Source organism: Beta vulgaris, chromosome 5 (genome assembly GCF_026745355.1).
Source record: "Beta vulgaris subsp. vulgaris cultivar EL10 chromosome 5, EL10.2, whole genome shotgun sequence".
In the NCBI taxonomy this organism is placed as follows: domain Eukaryota; kingdom Viridiplantae; phylum Streptophyta; class Magnoliopsida; order Caryophyllales; family Amaranthaceae; genus Beta; species Beta vulgaris.
In genome coordinates this window covers 5031303-5051171 of record NC_079206.1, presented here as the reverse complement: position 1 = coordinate 5051171, position 19869 = coordinate 5031303, and the positions used below count along the sequence as shown (strand labels likewise).

The 19869-nt window shown below is 37.2% G+C and overlaps 1 protein-coding gene and 1 non-coding gene across 2 annotated transcripts; both read right to left on the bottom strand.

Annotated features, from left to right (window-relative positions):
- Nucleotides 1-3974: 3974 nt before the first annotated feature.
- TRNAL-AAG (transfer RNA leucine (anticodon AAG)) lies at nt 3975-4055 on the bottom strand. The gene has a single exon. It is a non-coding gene; the product is annotated as a tRNA-Leu (tRNA).
- A 1971-nt stretch (nt 4056-6026) lies between these two features.
- LOC104892357 (SPX domain-containing membrane protein At4g22990) lies at nt 6027-18087 on the bottom strand. Its single transcript, XM_048645684.1, has 12 exons — nt 17948-18087; nt 17730-17841; nt 12333-12448; nt 11454-11574; nt 11032-11349; nt 10477-10566; nt 9878-10335; nt 8724-9016; nt 8302-8483; nt 7001-7191; nt 6730-6863; nt 6027-6522 (listed from the first exon to the last, which is right to left on the bottom strand). Exons 1-12 carry the CDS (start codon nt 18085-18087, stop codon nt 6284-6286), a joined length of 2394 nt encoding a protein of 797 aa, XP_048501641.1. The 3' UTR covers nt 6027-6283.
- Between the last annotated feature and the right edge of the window lie 1782 nt (nt 18088-19869).

Genomic DNA, 19869 nt, shown 5'->3' with positions numbered 1-19869 from the left:
ATCTTGTATTATTTATACATAAAGGAAAACATTGTTATATGGGATCTTGTTGGATTCGTCTCGATATATATTTTCACAATATCAACTTTTTTTTCAACGTTTTGCATTGACAAACATGTAAAGAAAGAACAAATTATAGAAGTAAAGAAAAAACGAAGGATGTATTTACAAGAAATAATTGTTTACTTTCACGTTAATTCAATATCTTTGAATTGTTATGATAAAATACATCTTTGATTATTTTACCAATTTTTTTTTTCGGTTTAGATCATATATATGAAACTAATATGATCATCATATTATACTAAATATTGAATATAGTATTTATATACAATAAAATACTCATTTTATATGAAAAACAAAAAAATAAAAAGTTGATAAAAAATGTGTCACTGACTCGTAATTTTGACCTTAAACTTTGACTTGTAACTCGACTAGCATCGAAACCAATACGAAAAATCACTAGACTTTTGACTCGGCTTATATTTAGTGAACCCAAAACCTACCTATCCGATCTGTTGAACAAGTCTATATGAGATATACGAGCATCATAATTTGTATTGCCGTAGGTATACCCTCGCTTTAATTCAATACTTAGTGCTCCTCCCTGCACCAAAACCATCAATTTTGTGTCATATTGGTAAATTTTGCTTTAGAATAACTCATATTATTGAATTTTCGTGTGTGAAAATGGTTTTTGTTCCTCTTGAATCTGATATATAGCACTTGGAAACAAGTCTGTTGCATACAGCATACGTGATAAAACAAAGGCCTCTTCCTAAAGTCTTTCTCGGTCGTTCCACTATGTCTGTCACTTGCATGAATGCGTACAAATTTACATGGCAAAGCCAATGAGGATTATTTATTGATTAAGGCCATGATGAATATTGCAATAAGCTTCCAACAGACTCCTAATCAGTCAATATAGCGACATATAAAGAAACTTTGAAACTTCTATTGGCTCAACGAAGGGACTAAAATTTTGTTAATATATTGAGCATTATTATTAATGCTTTTTTTTTTAAATTGCAACGTTTTTGGCACTATGTATCACCTGATTTGTTAAGCTGTCTCGCATCATGATGTTATTTGTAACTTGAAATCTTGTGAAAACAGTAAGACTTACTTTGAATGTACATATCTCTCAATATATAAATGTTTTTGACGTGATTCAAATTGGAGTTGATAGCTTGTTCCAAGAACTTCGAACGACAGGTCATATGCCCAATTCTGCTAAGAAACGAGAAAATTATGGCTGTTTTACAAAGAATTGCCAAAACTGGAATTTTGTCTTGCGCCCAATCGGGCACCCTTAGCAAATTATGACCGGGCGAACAACACCCGGTCGTTCTCGAGACATCACCTGGCTTGAAGAAAATGACTGCCTGATCGGGCGACAGGGATTTGACACGGGATGCGCAATTTGTTTCAGGGTTTTGTGCGGAGTATATTCTAGGGTTTTGTTAGGGTTCTTTATGTTATAAAGGATCCCCTTGGTGGTCATTATTTGACACACACTTTTTGCCTCTAGTATTTTAGGACTCCTTATAATTATTCTCTCTATTTTTCTACATCATAGTGAAAAAGCTCTTGATTCCCCCACCTGTTGACGTAGGTCTATTTTGATCGAACCACGTAAATCATTGTGTTCTCTTGTTTATCTTCTTCATTGCTTTTCTCGTTTTCATTATTTCATTGATTTGTTCCGCATTGATCAAACACTACAACACTCTTTTCTTAACACATTATGTAAGAAAAAACATAGTCACGTGTGATCTTGTTAGATTCGTCACAATGCTAGAATTTCAAATATCAAATTTTTCATAAGCTTTAATCGTACATAATGAAAGATATTAACATTCAAAGAAGCGTATCTGCAAACGTGAAAAACGAAATAGTGCAATTAAAGAAAACAGAGAAGTAGTAGTCTTAAAATACCATTACAATAGGCATATTCTCAGATCATAAGAAAGTTGGATGTAAAGATAGACGACCCTTCATCATTTTAAATTTGTTGAAAATGGTGCAATTTATTTTAAGGAAATCAATATAGCATAATGCACCCTAAGGATCGAAGGAGATATATTTGGGATCAAGGGAATAAATACTCCCTGTATATTTTTTTAATCTTTTGTACGCGTTGTAAAATACGTATGCAACCTTAAATATTTTTTATTACATATTAGTAAAAATTATAGTAATAATTAGATATTAATAAAATACTCATTAAGACAAATCAAACAAAATTCAACATGACTATATCTTTTCTTATATATTGAGAAGAATTTAAAAGATTTTCTCGAATTCTGAATAATGTGAAGATTCTAAGTTAGAAAGATAAATATATAGAAAGGGAATATATAGTAAACGCGTATTCGTTGATTTGTTGTGTTTTTGTGAGTTTGTAGCTGAAAATGTCAAGTGATGATGGAACGCATTTAAAACATCCCAACTCCATCGGATATCCTAACTTGAGAAAGTTCAATAGGGCAAGAATAAAGCAAACATAGTCAACAAGCAGTTATTGGTCGTAGAGGGTTTAGTTTCTGTTGTTAGACAATAGACATGCATTTAAGCCATGGCTTCCGTACACAATAGGGTATCTTAATTCTTAACCTTCTTTTTTGTACGAGAATGCTACACGCCTACACCATTTGGTGGAAGCTACAAATAGACAAGCATTTTTATTTTTTTTATTTATGTTAATAGTTGAATTGTATTAATCATTATGTACATTTTTAGTCATCTAGTGGATTGTACAAATACTATAGGGTTGTCCTAAAGCCAGTCTGGCTATGTTGAGAGCTTGATTAGGCACGACCGCACAAGGTGCCATGAACGACATGCTCGCTCATGCTCTTGTCATGCTGCGTTAATTGATCAGATGCAAAGTCAAGGCATTAGGCGAAAGACCAAGGGCCACCGTGTCGGGAGGTGCCTAAGCGATTATGCCTTTTCGTGTCAAAGTTCGTTCTTTGTACCGTGATTTCTCATAGTAAGAATGCGGCCCTGGTTTACCCATATGGGCAGAGTCGTACTTCCAATAAGGGGTGTATATGCTACGAGTCGAGTTTGAGTTTGAGCTAGCTCGACTCAACTCGTTAACATTTTGAGTCGAGCTCACTCGAGTCGAGTTTTGACCGAGTAGATTTCGAGTAGCTTGCAAGTGTCTTACATTAAAAGCAACCCTAAGGTAGAAATGGTTAGATCCAGGTATTTTGCTATTAATAATTGAATATTCGAGTTTCTCACGAGTTTCTGAGTCGAGTTCACTCGAGTTAAGCTTTGATTGAGTCGATCTCAAGTAATTATTGATCTTTATATACATAAAATATGATGCCTACAATAGAAGTCACAATACATATCAACTTGAAACAAATTAAGATTGCATCTAGTACTATGATCCACTTTTAGATGACCTCTATCATATTGATGTTTCACCATATAGCCTTTTATGAGGTGGTCAACCGATATGAGCATCTGCTACGAAATCCAATTTGGAATTGAATAAAAAGAAAAAAAAAACACTCCAAACCCTTTCAAGAGAATATGTCCATGTATTAGAGAAACTCTTTATGAGGGTCGAGGGAGAGGAAGAACATTTATTCTGAATATTAAACTAAACTAATAATACAAAAGAATATTAGGGCTTATCATTGCCAAAGAAAAAAAAAAAACTCATGGCAGCTCTTAAACCGAGAAGAAAGAGATAAAGGGTTGAGAATTGAGATAGAGAGGAGAGAAAATGAGAGATATAACTAGAAGTATATAAGTGTAAATTTTATCTATCTTAGCCAGTAAAGTTTTCATGTCATATTCGTAATTGTTTACCAAAAAAATATTTATACTACTGATAATTCAACGAGATAACTATTTAAGAGTGCTCCAAATGAAGGAGTTGGATTAAGATCCATACTTGGGTAAATTGATCCTCTTGCGGTCATACCTTCAAAAACAAAAAAAAAATTGTAATTTGTTGAGAGTGGGATTTGAACCCACGCCCTTTCGGACCAGAACCTTAATCTGGCGCCTTAGACCAACTCGGCCATCTCAACTTTGGTGTTATATATTCTTGCTTAAATATACTTATCTGTGGATTGCAAATGGAAATGGGTAAGTTCTCTTTTTTTTTTTTTTTTCTTTGAAGAGGGGTGAGTTTTCATCTCATATACTATAATTAAAACTTAATTAGGAATCCATTTCCTATATTATTAAATACTTATAAACCTCATATTTTGCTGTTTCATACATTCTTATTGATTTAGGAAACGGACAGTTCACTTCTATTAGGAAATGGAGGTGATTCTAACTTCTAAATTCTATTTGCTAAAAAAAATAAATGGTTCATTTCCTAAATTAATGATTAAGTATATATAGACGGGATTAAAAATAGGTGATTCCGATGCATCATGCTGACAGAGTGTATACCAAAACTTTAACAATATACCTTTTCTTTCACAGGAACTTCTAAACAACATACCAACTCCCCTACTCAAACATACTATATATAAAACGATTTAACCACATTATACAGCTGATTAAGCTAAGTGAACTAAAATCTTTATGTACTTGGGCAATCAGATTCAGCAAATGTACTGGTCTTACCTCAGAACAAATTATGACACCAGGAAGAAAAAAAGGCATATGGATCAAAGTTGCATATTTTTGAAGAAGAAGCAGTCAGAGGGCAACTCTCCTTTGGCGTGTTACATGAACTTTGATTCTTAAACCACATCAACTTGATCAAAGATCAACTACATGCCAAGGTAGAGAAGCCCTACAACTACATCTCCTTAGCTAAAATTGCGTATTATTTAGCACATACCGCGCTTAAATTGCTTGATGAAAATGAGCTAGCCCGAGTGTGGCTTTATATATGAAGAAATTAGTAAGGCAAAAAAGATATGCCATGGATATACTCATAATTCAATGGTGTGCTTATTTTCTATTTGTAAGAAAATGCTTTTGTCTTACTAATATCTAATATTCTCTATCTAGCTTATGTACCACATCAAAAAAAAATGCTCCAACATGATCTTTGAGATGGAGGAAAAATAAAGGTAGCACAACTCAAGGAAGATGCCATCTTTTAGATGATGGAAAGAGGTAGAGCAAGAAAACTTAGTAGAGGTATATGCTATGTCATATTCTATATGTTAGGCTTTTTTTCCTTTTTTTTTTTGGGTACATGGTATATTTTAGCTTCAAGGGGTTGACTTGTAGAGATGATTTCATAATTTTCTAACATTTTAATAAATTTTATTAATATATTCTTATGTTACTTTAGCTTTTTTAAATAATTTTAATTTTTCGATTAGTCAGTTTCAGACTTTTAGGCTTTGCTATGCACATCAATTTTTAAGTAATCTTATATTTTGTATTGGTCAGACTTATTCCAGTTTCATACTTTATTTCTTCAAGTCACTATAAAGTATAGTCGAGGTATGAACAAATTGATCAAAGTCCAAAGTGCAAGCTAATCCGATGAGATAGAAGGTGATTGGATTGTTTTGAAGATGAGATGAAACTAATAGGCAATAGCAAGGATAGAGTAGTATGTCAATCGTGGGGATTTTATTTGCTCACACTACACGGGTAGCCAAAGGAGGACTATTTATCGATCGATCAGTCGGGCAAGTCCGATCAAAGAGCTTCGGCAAAGCAAGGATTAGAGTTTGAGCAAGAAGCAAAGGATTAGTTAGGCTTGCTTGTTTCGTAGAGATTGTTCAAAGGTTGTAGGCTTAGATAAGAGAGTTTGATGCATCAGAAGCAGATTATTATAGCTGAGGCCTGAGGGTTATAGCTTAATTACCACAGGCTTTGATATGGCCTTCCCTTAAAAAATAATATGGTCATAATCAATTTATAACTGGCTATCAAACGAACTGTTAGTATATACGATTAGCAGGTAGGACTCGCAGTAGGAGTGACATAAAATACCAGCTAGGAGTGAAAATGTAAGCAAAAGGCTATCTTAAGTTCTCATGGTTTCTTATACTTGTACTTTTACAAGAAAGACGAGTGTATTAGTAAATAATCCAATAACAAATTGAAGATGAATGTCAACAGCTTATTAGAAGTAAGCTGTAAAGAGAATAGGCACAACAAAAAGTCATGATCAATCTGTGCAAGTCACTATAACAAATCAACTATGAAAAGAATTCTGTAGTACTTCCCTACAATACAGAGTACCAACAGATACCCAAGTAAGAAGAGAACTAAGTGCAGAAGAAGAGAACAATTTCCGCAACAAAAAACAGATGTCACCGCCATGGTTAAGAACTCAGTAAATGGAGTTGTAGCTCCAGCAAGTTGCCACTATTGAGCTTATGCAGAAGAGGAACGGTGGCAAAAGTGTCATATTCAGAAGTTTATCATTACCAAGATGCCCGAACAAAGTTATGCTAACATCTGCCACCACCCGTGCTGTTGCCCCTACTTCACTTGAAAGTACTTCTGCATTGAATGCTCCTTGCATAAATCTCGATGATGTGAGGCGTGAAAGGAGCAACATGTTCACACCTTCAGCGACGAGTGAAAGTTACGTTAGTACTCAGTAATGCAGATGGTTAGATGCTATAAAATGTAACTGAAACTTTCATATTACAGTATAATAGGTATTTTAACTATCAAATTTCATGAATAACATTTGAATCATTTTCACCATCAAGTGTTATTGAAACTTTATATTACGAGTAATGTAGTATTGCAGATTGCAGTAGGTCTAACCTTGAAGAGTTTGAGAAAATATGAAGACAACAAGGGCATAGGTAACATATTGAGGCACAGAATATAGAAATTTATAGTGAAACCCCACAAGAATTCCGAAACAGACCATGAATTCACATGCCAGCAAAATTTGCCTGCAAAAGATAGACAGCTTTAGATGAAAAACATTCAGATGCCAAAACCAGGAGTCGCGTATCAGTGTTCTGAGGGTAAGTGAAATGAAATTGGCCTTTAGACATTGTAAATATTGAGTGAAACTAATGCCAGTTACCTTTCTTCAAATTTATGACTGATATATCTTCCAACGATGATATTTGCTGGGATTACTGTGAGGGTGAGGCAAGAAAGAAATATAGACAGCACACTAGTAGACCAACCAAAATAAAGTGATGTAATGATACTTGATCCTGAAAGCAAGATTTCCACCACATATTTGAGCATGAAATAGACCAGTAACTGCACCTGCAGAAGATGAAGAACAGATATGAGGCATCAGTTGCGTTGTAAAAGGCCTGCTACGGTGATATTTTCATGCCTTGAGAACTGAAATTTCTTCTTAGATTGAGCTTAAGAAAGTCATTAGATGACCAGATTTAAATTTTTCGCTAAGACGAATAAACCTCTTACAGTCTAACCTCTATTCTATATGTGAACTCCTGACCCTTTGGTGTCCATCCTTAGTTACCTAAATACCCCCAACTACCAACAAGTATTACAAAACCAATTCAAATCTCTATTATATATGGCAACTACCTACTCTAATTAAACAAAAAAAATTAGGATTGCCATATCTCTATCTTTGTTATATATGAAGAATTTTATATGCTTTCGAGTGCATATAAAACTAGTACTGCTAATAGATGATTACCCTCCTAGATTCAAGTGTCTAAATCATTTCACTGACCAACTTTAGAGAATTACTAGCTTATATGGTACTTGTAAATGTTAAAGGAGTGCGAGTTCAACTCACACCATAAAGCATGCACCCAAAAGACTTAAACTGTTTGATTTGTTCTTGTTTCACCTGGAATCTGGATCAGTCACCACAAAGGGGATGACAGGACCAAATAACAATGTGACTGGTAGTCAGATATAAAGCCCAAGAATAACTTAGAAACTCTCTGCCCTGCTGGTGGAAGCTACATGGGAGAATCAGATGGGCGTCACCCCATCCCAACTTAAAATTTTGATCATAGATGTTTATACATCTGAGAAAAAGAAAAAAAAATACATGGATGCTCTCATGTTCTGTTTTGGCGAGAAGCATCAGAGCTTATACCTTTGCAGGTATTCGGCTTTATTTCTGTTGCTTCTTTCTGATCTCTTCTATTTCTGATTAATTGTTTCAGTAGTTTTGAGAAACTAACGATTATGATATCGTATTTTCTTTGCATCAATCTCTAGCATTGTCCCTAGTGGCATGTATTAGCCCCCATCTCATATTGGGAAACAAATAGGGCAAGAGTTTCCTCATGAAATAACAATATAACTACTTACCACACCATTTCTTTTCATACATACAACAAATGTCAGAATCAGTAATGAGAGACCATTCATAACTCATAAACATACCTGAATAGAAGGTGTCAGTAATCTGTATGCGTTAGCACCTGAATAGGTGACTCTTCCACGTCCTGGAGGAGAAGACCTTTGACGTCTATTGTGCTCTCTATGAGCATCATCATTTTCATGTTCAACGTTCAGCAGCAGTGGTAGGGTAATGGTTCTCTCACTTCCGTTGCTTGTTACTTGTCCTGTCACAGATAAAGCAGAACTCTGATGCTCAGCCTTGTATTGCATATATATCTCATACATATTTAGGGAAGTAGCTCTTTATCTAACACTACATGCAAACTACTAATCATGACGAATTTAGAATTTTCTGAAGCTCTTATAATAATGAACCCAATTACACCAGTTCCAAGTATATTCATAGATTATCTTTAAAGAAATTAGAGTTTTAACTACATTATAAATGGGTAAACTCAGTATACCTGATGCGGAGTCTTGTTCAACACTCTGTTTATATGAAGGTTCTTTAAAAGAGATGCATAACCAAACTAAATAAAGAAGCCATGCCGCAGCCATAACCCATCCTGGTAAGGTTTCCTGATTGAAAGTGAACTTGTGAATCTTGAAACTTACTTGAAGTAAGCCAGCAAGAGCAGGGCCACAGGAGACTCCAAGAGCACTGGCAAAAATAAGACCCACTGATGCATACATCCGATTCATGAGGGGTACAAAGTCACTAATGTAGCGCCGATTAACTGGTCTAGCATAGCCCAATCTGCAATGAGCCATATGAAAATCAGATAAATTGTCAAAGAAAAAATAGTTACACTAAAATGAAAATTGGTTGTTCATACTTGTTTCATACAATGTACACTTTTGTACTCATTGTTCACAAAGTTCATAACTATATTTCAATTTTGACAGAATTAATTAAAAGCTTTATTATACAAATCAATTCAAGTGGTAGACATTCGTATAAGATAAGCACAGCATAGTAGTTAGCTTCTTGGTTTTATGGAAAGAAAAACTCTGTCCATAATTTAACTTACTGGTAAATAATCAAGCATGAAATAAGCTTGAAGTGGCATCTGATTGTCGGCAATAGAAGGAGTTTCCGATGAATTTGGTGACATTAGCTAAAAAGGAATCAAAACTGATGAGGTAGCTGATTGCATGAGGTGTTTGATAGAGCTATTATATTAAGTAGCTGAAACGTTAAATAGTTCTTTTTTTTTTTTTTTTTTTTTGAGAAGATGGTAAAGATGGAGAAAATTCAGCTCCTTTTCTTTGGAAAAGCTACTCAAAATAGCACTTCAATTTAAATCCTCTTAAGCTCCTTCAGATTATTCAAGGTATATGTCAATCAGTACCAATGATTTCAATAACTTAAATGTTTCAGCTACTTATCATATAAGGTAGTTAAAATGAGTTACCAAACGTAGCTATACATTATTAGTTTCAGCAACTTATCACTTTCAATTGTCCTCTTTTTCGGTTTCATCTAACTTATCAGTTTAAGTTTTGTTTCAGCTAATGTTAGCGAACATAACCAACGAGGGTAGAGGTCAGAGAATAAGCCTTCATTAATTCATATAAGATATATAGATAGAGAAAAAGAGGGCAAGCAAGGACTCACCCACAAATAAAACGACCAATCAAGACGATCCAAATTGAGTTGGTATCATATGCCAATGCGTACAGGATGTTTCCAACAATGAGAACAACACTGCTGAATAGAAGAGGTCTAAAGTATGATTTATTAGACCAGGCACGCAAGTACAGGGTTGAGAACAACTGCGCGAAGGCCATTGCTCCAATTATAACACCACAGGTAGTTGCATGATGGCCAAGGCTTAAGGAGTAGTTACCAGCAGTAGGAATAATAACATAAGTGTTGGCCATGTAGAGGAAAGCATTCACCAAGTTCAGAAGAAGTGACATGAGATGGTAATTTTCATCATCATGTGCTTTTCTTTCAACGGGAGTTGGAAGCTCTTCTGCCACCATAAACTCATGCTGAGCAAGGCTGTGAAGGAACTTCGAGGACTCGTTCAGCTTGTTCATAGCTTGGTCAATTTCATGAAGGATGGGATTCTGTAGCAGTTATATTTTGTTGTGAGATGATCATCTTACAGGAGAATAAGGAGCACATTAAAGAACAAGCAGCACTAATTGAGGACAACATGAAACAAATACATTGCTCACAAACAAGTCATGGCTTATAATTATGTAAACCTGAGATGGTGGAGGCAAATTTGATGAAGTAGGCACTTCTTGGAGATCTTTTACCCCGTTACTTATGGCTCCTGCAATTGCAGAAATCCCCTGGAGGTTTCTCAAAGTTTAAGAGAGGGATTAGAAACAAATTAAATTAGAATACTGTAACCAACATCAAATTGATGAAAAAAAAGTTCTGTGCACAAATATTCTTTAACAACTAGGTCAAATAAAGTCTCCTCAGAGTTTGACAAATTTCATTTTAAGAAGGGTTTGCAAACAATACATGGTTGCATTTGAAGCATCGTCCTATGGAAACAGCACTCTTAATTGACAGAGGTATATGCATCATTTGTGTTGTCAGTTGTTTTCCAAACTTTATGACGTATGATCTTATCATAGCTGTGTAAATTTAAGATCACATTCAGCTCATATAGCCTAAAAAATTCAATGGAATTGAATTTTTTTTGTAGGCATGGCCAACATATGTAATTCTATCTATTTAGGTTAAACTCCTATCTTTCAATGAAAAAATGCTGAATGGAGGAGAGGGACCAGACAAGGATGGATTACCACATGCATGAGCAGCTTTTGCAGCATCGAGAAAGGGTGATTTGCCCGACTGCAGACATAATGATCAGTGAACCCACAACGAAAGTTTTTATCGAACTTTTTGAGGATCTTTCTAACAGCAATAGCATTTATCTCAACAAAAGAAACAAGACGTAGAAGGTCCTGCCCTGCTATCCTATAAGCTTCCTGTAGGTCATATATCTTGGGTAAATTTAGCTTTGCAGGTTCATGTTCTGTAAAGATATCAGGTCCAAGGATGGCGACAGTCCCTGCAAGTTTCCCTTGTTCTTCAATGAGAAAAAGTACAACCTTTTCAATCTACGATACACAAAGAAGAGGAAAAATGGGAAATACATAATCGTTAAGTTAGAATAAGAATTTCATACCACCAGATATGTGTTTCATAAGAAGTTATCAGATACCTCATAATCGAGGGTCTTCGAGAAGTCTTTGATAACAGCTTGCTGATCATATATTCCATCATCTATACTATGGGCATATTGTTTGAGTTTCTTCTTTAGGGACTTGTAGTTTATGTAGTGCCTGAAAGATACTAGATATCAGGGATCAAATTTTCTACACCCATATCCAAGTTAATAAATGTTAGCTTGTCTAATGGGAATATAATAACAGTCTGATCCAAGTTAATTCATACAGGGTTTAAGAAGAGAAAGCACTCGCAAGTACGACTCTCTGCAATGGTTACACAAAGCTTAATCAATGATGATCATAGTAGTTAGTACAATTAACCAGACGTTCAAAGCTTTTGCTACTCTCTTAATTCAGCAGCATAGAGCCTACTATACCAGTCAATCATACAGTATGAATCATCTTAATTCATTCTTTCACCCCCACTGCAACAGTGATGAGTGAACATATATGTCAACATAAACACTCAATTAAAACATAATACTGAGGCACAAACCCTTATAATCTCATTGATATATGAATAAAAAAATATCTATAGATATGTTGGTGGAGTATTTATTTCATTCATATCTTACGAGTTATTTTCACCCGAACTTATCTAAATCGAACTTATCTAAACTGATTGGACCTATGAGTTGTGAGCCCTGATTTCACGTTACTCAAACCCGATTGGACCTAATTATCCCTGAAGCCAATTTTTTCAAGGACGCCACCTCTGTTAATTATGCACTCACATATTCATTGGGTCATTTTATCAAACATCTGGCATGCAATTCAACCTCTCGAAAAAAAAACCTTATAAATCCTACTGTAGTGAAATGAACACCACATACAAATTATACAGACATGCATTTAAGTAAATGGAAGATCACCTTAAGAGGATAGTGAAGAACTCAAAAGTTAAAAGTGATTTAGTCCCATATTCAAGCGGTATTCTTGCTCCATTATTGTTGTTCAATTTCCCATTATAGATATGGCTGATTTCTCCCTATGTTTATATCTGATTGGACATGGTCGATTCTTGCCCTTGGTAGACCTGATCTCTCCTAAAACTTAAAAGTTAAATTTTAATTTTTTCCAGATTTTTCAACAAATACCTTTGAATAATTTCTTTTGCATAAATATTCTCAAACCTTTCAACATACAATCCGACTTGCGTGGACCCGGTTCACATTAAAAATAGTGTGGACCAGGTCCAGGCACGTGACCCGTTATATCACTTTAACATACACTATATCATTTTAACATATACTATATCATTATAACATACACTATATCACTCTAACACACCCTATATCACTTTAACATACACTATATTACTTTAACATACACTATATCATTTTAACACACACTATATCACTTTAAGTCTTTAACACTCCCTATATCACTTAACACACACTATATCACTTTAACATACACTATATCATTGTAACATATATTATATCGCTTTAACACACACTATATCACTTTAACATACATTATATCATTTTAACATACACTATATCGTTATTACATACACTATGTCACTTTAACATACACTATATCACTGTAGCATACACTATATCATTTTAATATACACGATATCATTTTAACATACACTATATCACTGTAACATACACTATATCATTTTAATATACACTATATCATTTTAACATACACTATATCATATCAATATACACTATCATAAACTCACGTGATATGGATCGGGTGCACACTAATTAGTGTGCACCGGATTCATATTAGTTTTTTTATTCAAAATATACCCTTCAATTCCTCTTTTGGCTGCACAATTGGTGACCAAATCAAAACCTTATCTCAATCCTCAATCTACTAAAGGAGCAAGTAGATTTAAATCTGCGACTTTACAAATTCATTCTCCCTAATCACAATTGGGATATCCAAAGTCTAAAAGAATGGCTTCCTCCCCATCTAATAAAGACCATTAGAGAAATTATGATATTGCTCACTAGCTTAAATTTACGGTTATTTCACCAAATACCTTTGACAAAAAAAATTATTCACCAAATACTCTTGACAAAAAAATTTATTCATCAAATACCCTCACTTTTTTCAAAATTCACCAGATACTCCTAACCTTTAAAAAAACTCACCAGATACCCCAAATTTTTTAAAACACGACACAATTAAAATTCCCTTAATGACTAACGGCTGTTAGCTCCGTTAGTCATTAGCATTAATTAACCCTAACAAACTCTAGTTAATCCTAAAAATCCTAAAAACCTAACTCACACTAATCCCCTTCTCTCCTCTAACCCACAAGCCCTTAGCCCACCACCTCCCAACAACCCTATCCCCACCAGCCCCCATCCCCTCCACGGCTCCACCTCCCACGCAGCTCCCCCTTCCCCTTCCTCCTCCCCCGCAGCCCCCCTCCCCCAGCCCGCAGCCGTGCCTCCCCTACCTCCCACGCAGCTCCCCCTTCCCCCTCCCCCGCAGCCCCCCTCCCCCAGCCCGCAGCCGCGCCTCCCCCTCTTCCTCCCCCACAGCCCCCCTCCCCCAGCCCGTAGCCGCGCCTCCCCTTCCCCTTCCCTACCACCCAGGCCGAATCCCCCTCCCCACCACCCCAGCCCAAATCCCCTTCCCCCTCCCCATCCCCCTCCCCCTCCCTACTACCCTAGCTCGAATCCCCCCCTCCCCCACCCTTTCGAACTCACACCTTCGAACTGACAGCCACCCAATCCCTTCGAACTCGGCGCTCCTCCTAACCCGTCGCAAAATCACGAATTTCGAAGTCGGTGGTGCTGCATTTCTTGCGAGGAGGTTACGAGAGAGGGGGTTGCGAGGGAGCTGCGTGCAGGGGGTTGCGGGAGAGCTGCGTGCAGGGGGTTGCGGAAGGCTGGCTGCGGGGGAGGGGAAGGGGTGGGTCTGGTGTTGGTGGCTGAGGGGGAGGTGGCTGGTGGGGCTGAGGTTGGTGATGGAGTGGTGGGCTGGGGGCTGGTGGGGCTGGGGTTGTTGGGGGAGTGGGGGATGGTAGGTTAGGGGAGAGAGATGGTTAGGATTAGTTAGGGGTAATTAGGTTGACTTAGGGTTAATTAGTTTGATTTAACGGATGACTAACGAACATCAACATTTGGATTATCTGGTGAATTTTTTAAAAAGTTAGCGGTATTTGGTAAATTTTGAAAAAACTGAGGGTGTTTGGTGAATAAATTTTTTTGTCAGGGGTATTTGGCTTAGGGTTTAGGGGTCCCACTCCCACTCTAACATATTAGGGGTCCCACTCTAATATGGGGTCCCACTCCCTCTAAACACCCCAATTGTTCATTTCCTGTGAAACCCAAAATTGCCTCGAAATGAACGTAAAGACATCCATATATATTCGTCTGAAGCCACATTACTCCTTTCCAATGACCTCCCATGGCCCTACGAGGCATCCCATGGCTTTCGCAGCTCGGGGCCGGAAAAGTCTGAAAGCATGTATTATAACATTTTTAGCTGTTTTTGGGACATTTTTTACTTCTCCAGGCCTGGTCATATTTTCTCCCGAAACATTTTTAGGAGTGCCGACGTGACTTGTAACGTTGTGCGAGTCCTTGGCACAATTTACATTACCTCGAAAAGACTCTAACATCCCATTTGTTCATTTCTCGTGAAACCCAAATTGCCTCGAAAATGAACGTAAAGGCATCCACATATTCGTTCCAAGCCACATGACTTCTTTCCAATGACCTACCATGTGCCGAGGAGGCATCCCGTTACGTTAGGAGCTCGGAACCCGGGAAAGTCCCAAAGCGTGTATTATAACCTTCAATTTTGATTATTTTTGGGACATTTTTAGATTTTTTCGAGTCGGGTCATATTTTCTCCCGTAACGTTTCCTAGGACGGCCGACGTGACTTGTAACGTTGCGCGGGTGCTTGACACTATTTAAGTTACCACGAAAAGCCTTTAAAACCCCATTTATTCATTTCTCGTGAAATATAAATTGCCTCGAAATGAACGTAAAGGCATCCATATATTCGTTCGAAGCCACATGAATACTTTCCAATGACTTACCATGGCCATATGAGGCATCCCGTGACGTTTGAAGCTCAGGCCCGAGAAAGTCCGAAAGCGTGTATTATAACCTTCAATTTTGGCTGTTTTTGGGACATTTTTGGACTTTTATAGGTCTGGTCACATTTTCTCCTGAAACGTTCCTAGGAAAGCCGACGCGACTTGTAGCGTTGCGCGGGTGTTTGGCAGCATTTGTGTTGCCTGAAAAAGCCTCTAAACACCCTATATGTTCATTTCCGTGAAAACTAAAATTGTCATGAAATGAACATAAAGGCATACATATATTCGTTCCAAGCCACATGACTTCTTTCCAATGATCTCCCACGTCCCTAGGAGGCATCACATGGCATTCGGAGCTCGGCCCCGGGAAAGTCTGAAAGCGTGTGTTATAACCATCAATTTTGGCTGTTTTTGAGACATTTTAGGACTTCTCCGGGCCTGGATATATTTTCTACCAAAACGTTCCTAGGAAAGGCGACGTGACTTATAACATTGCGCGGGTACTTGGCACCATTTGTATTGTCTCGAAAAGCCTCTGAACACCGCATTTGATGATTTTTCGTGAATCCCAAAATTGCCTCAAAATGAACATAAATGCATCCATATATTCATTCCAAGCCACTTGACTTCAATCCAATGACATCTCATGTCCCTCGAAGGAACCTCGTACCGTCCGGATCTCGAGCCACGGGAAAGTACGAAAGCGTGTATTATAACCTTCAATTTTGGTTGTTTTTGGACTTATCCAGGCTCGATCATATTTTTCTACCAAAACATTCTTAGGAGTGTCGTTATCACTTGGAACATTTCCCGGGTCCTTAGCATCATTTGCGTTGCCTCGAAAAGCCTCTAACACCCTATTTAATTTGTTCAGTTCTCATTAAACCCAAAATTGTCTCGAAATAAACGTAAAGGCATCCACATATTAGTTCCAAGCCACATGAATCATTTGCAACGACGTCTCATTTCCCCTATGAGGTATCACGTGGCGTTTGGAGCTCGGACAACGGGAAAGTCCACATAAGTGTATTATAATCTTCAATTTGGCTGTTTCTGGGACATTTTTTGACTTTTCTGGGCCATGTCATATTTTCTCTCGAAAGGTTCCTAGGAAAGCCGACGTGACTGCTTGTAACGTTGCGCGGGTGCTTGACACAATTTTTGTTGTCTCGAAAAGCCTCTAATCTAAGCACCCCATTTGTTCTTTTCTCGTGAAACCTAAAACTACCTCGAAATGAACGTGAAGGCATCCACATATTCGATCCAAGCCACATGACACCTTTCCAATAATCTCCCATGCCCCTAGGAGGCATCCCGTGATGTTCGAAGCTCGAGCCCCGAGAAAGTCCGAAAGTGTGTATTATAACCTTCAATTTTGGCTATTTTTGGGACATTTTTTGACTTATGCGGGCCTGGTCATATTTTCTCCCGAAACATTCCTATGAGTGCCGACGTGACTTGTAACGTTGCGCGGATGCTTGACACAATTTACATTGCCTAGAAAAGCCTCTAAACACCCCATTTGTTCATTTCTCGTGAAACCCACAATTGCCTCGAAATGAACGTAAAGGCATCCACATATTCGTTCCAGGCCATATGACTTAATTCCAATGACCTCACATGTCCCTAGGACGCATCGTGTTCTGTTTGGAGCTCGGACCCCGAAAAAGTATGAAAGCGTGTATTATAACCTTCAATTTTGGTTGTTTTGGGGACATGTTTTGAGTTCTCCGGATTATCTCCCGAAACGTTCCTAGGAAAGCTGACGTGACTTGTAATGTTGCGCGGGTGCTTGACATCATTTGTGTTGGCTCGAAAAGCTTGTGAACACCCCATTTGTTCATTTCTCGTGAAACCCAAAATTGTTTCGAAATGAACATAAACGCATCCACATATTCGTTCCAAGCCACATGACTCCTAGGTCCCAAGGAGGCATCCCGTGGAGTTCGGAGCTCTGGTCCCGGAAAAGTCTGAAAGTGTGTATACCTTCAATTTTAGCTGTTTTTGGGACATGTTTGGACTTGTCTGGGCCTGGCCATATTTTCTCTCGAAACGTTCCTAAGAAAGCTGACGTGACTTGTAACGTTGCGCGGGCCGGGTGCTTGGCACCATTTGTGTTATCTCGAAAAGTCTCTTTTTTTTTTTTTGGTAAACATGGCATTTCATTCATTAACTAATAGTGTTAAACATATTACAATCCGAGAGAAGTTTTTCTGCGCAGTAACTAGGGGGGTGGGGAAAAAACTAGTTACACTGCTATCTCCATCCATTGTCCTACACGCCTTGGCCATGAGGTCCGCCACAACGTTGTACCGCCTACTGCAATGCTTAATCTGAAGATCCGGCCTCTTGGTAGTCCACAGCCTGCACATGTTAATCAAATTGGAATATAGGTCAGAATCCCCCACCCATGAGGAGCTGGGTAGCATCTTTACAGTCGGAATAAATTATGGCCTTTGGAAGGTTGTACTTGTCAACAAGACAGAGAGCCTCGAAGATTGCTAAGAGTTCAGCTGCAAAGGAGTTGTTAGTATAGATCTTCTTCCCAAATCCCCAAAGCCAGTGACCATCCCCTCCACGAATCACCCCCCAATCCCTGCGGCATCCCATTTGTTCATTTCTCGTGAAACCTTAAATTGCCTTGAAATGAACGTAAAGGCATCCATATGTTTGTTCCAAGCCAACTAAATCCTTTCCAATGACCTCCGATGGCCCTAGAAGGCATCCCGTGGCGTTCAGAGCTGGGACCCCAGGAAAGTTCGAAAACGTGTATTATGACCTTCAATATTTGTTATTTTTGGGACATTTTTGGACTTCTTTGGACATGATCATATTTTCTCCCGAAACATTCGTAGACGTGACTTATAACATTGCGCGGGTATTTTGCACCATTTGCATTGTCTCGAAAAGTCTTTGCACACCGCATTTGTTCATTTTTAGTGAAACCCAAAATTGTCTCAAAATGAACGTAAATGCATCCATATATTAGTTCCAAACCACTTGACTCCTTTCCAATGATATCCCATGTCCCTAGAAGGCACCCTATGTCGTCCGGATCTCGGGCCACGCGAAAGTACGAAAGTGTATTATAACCTTCAATTTTTGGTTATAAAACCTTATTTAATTCATTTTAATGCGAGGATTTCAAAACACCAACTTTTTATAGATATTACTTATACGCAATTTGAGATATCAATGCTCAAAGAAGCGTTTTGGCATGCGTGAAAAAGCAAATGGTGCAACTGAAAAATCTAAAGAAAGTATATTACTCCCTCTGTTTCTATTTTTAATTTACTTATTTTACTTTGGGGAAGAACCAAAGAAAAAGTCCAAAAGTGTGAGAGATTAACTGAAATGGTGGAGAAAGAGAGACTTTAAGGTGGTTTATAAATTAAAAAGTGGACCATATGGATGGAAAAAGAGGAAAAAGTGCATGAGACGTGTTACTAAACATAGAAAAAACAATATGTATAAATTAAAAAAAATTAGACCGAAAAAAAAGTAAGTAGATTAAAAAAGCAAGCAATGGAGTATAATACGACTTTTGTGATTAAGCCCCCTAATAATTATTTTTATGCTTATAATTACTAACTATTATATCAATTTTAATTTTTGGTACCACTGTTAAATTTGGACTCGCTCCAATTGCCCAACATCTTCCCCTATTTATCCTCCTACTATTTTGAACAGTTCGTCTTGTAGCAAGAAGACCACCTAATTTTAATTTATAATTAGGCGTGGTCCACGCCCAATATTAAAAAGAGAATATGTTACCTTTCTTAATATAATGACTACTTTAATCCATTTAGTGACTAGTTCAATGCGTTCAGTACGATTGGCGGGTTATTTATTGAAATTGTCTGTTGTAGTTTGAGAATCAAAGAAAACAAAGGAAGAAGAAGAGAAGGGATGACTAGATTAGTGTGAGATGCATAGGGATAGTGTTGGGTTAGAGTGAGATGGAATGAGCTTGTTAGGAGAATGCAACCTTGATTTTATCTAATTTTATGTTAAAGATAGACCGTCTATTTTTTATAATTTGTGTATTTTGATTTCACTTATATAAACCCTCCATCTACATCACTTGTGTTAATAAGTTAGCTCTTACTCATCAGCTCTATCATTAGAGGTTTAACTTTATTTAGGGTTATATAACCAGTTTTGATATAAGGTTATTCAATTTGGGTGTATTTCACTTAATATAATTAATACTAGAATTTTTTGCACGCGATGCGTGCTTGAATTTTTTTCGAATTATAAACTCGATTTTCTTCGGCATAAGAGTCAAAATTTGAACATTAAACATACGAAGTATAATTGTTTTTAATTGCAAAATTTAATTGATTTAGTTTATGTCACTTAAGTCTCTCACAATTCTTTATTTTTATTTTA

Excerpts from the sequence above, each read along its gene's own strand:
- LOC104892357 (XM_048645684.1), bottom strand. The coding sequence starts at position 18,087 with ATGGGATGCCGCAGGGATTGGGGGGTGATTCGTGGAGGGGATGGTCAC. Across the intron at positions 10,336-10,476 it reads ATTTGCCTCCACCATCTCAG|AATCCCATCCTTCATGAAAT; the intron begins GTTTACATAATT and ends TAACTGCTACAG. Across the intron at positions 8,484-8,723 it reads TGAACAAGACTCCGCATCAG|GACAAGTAACAAGCAACGGA; the intron begins GTATACTGAGTT and ends TATCTGTGACAG.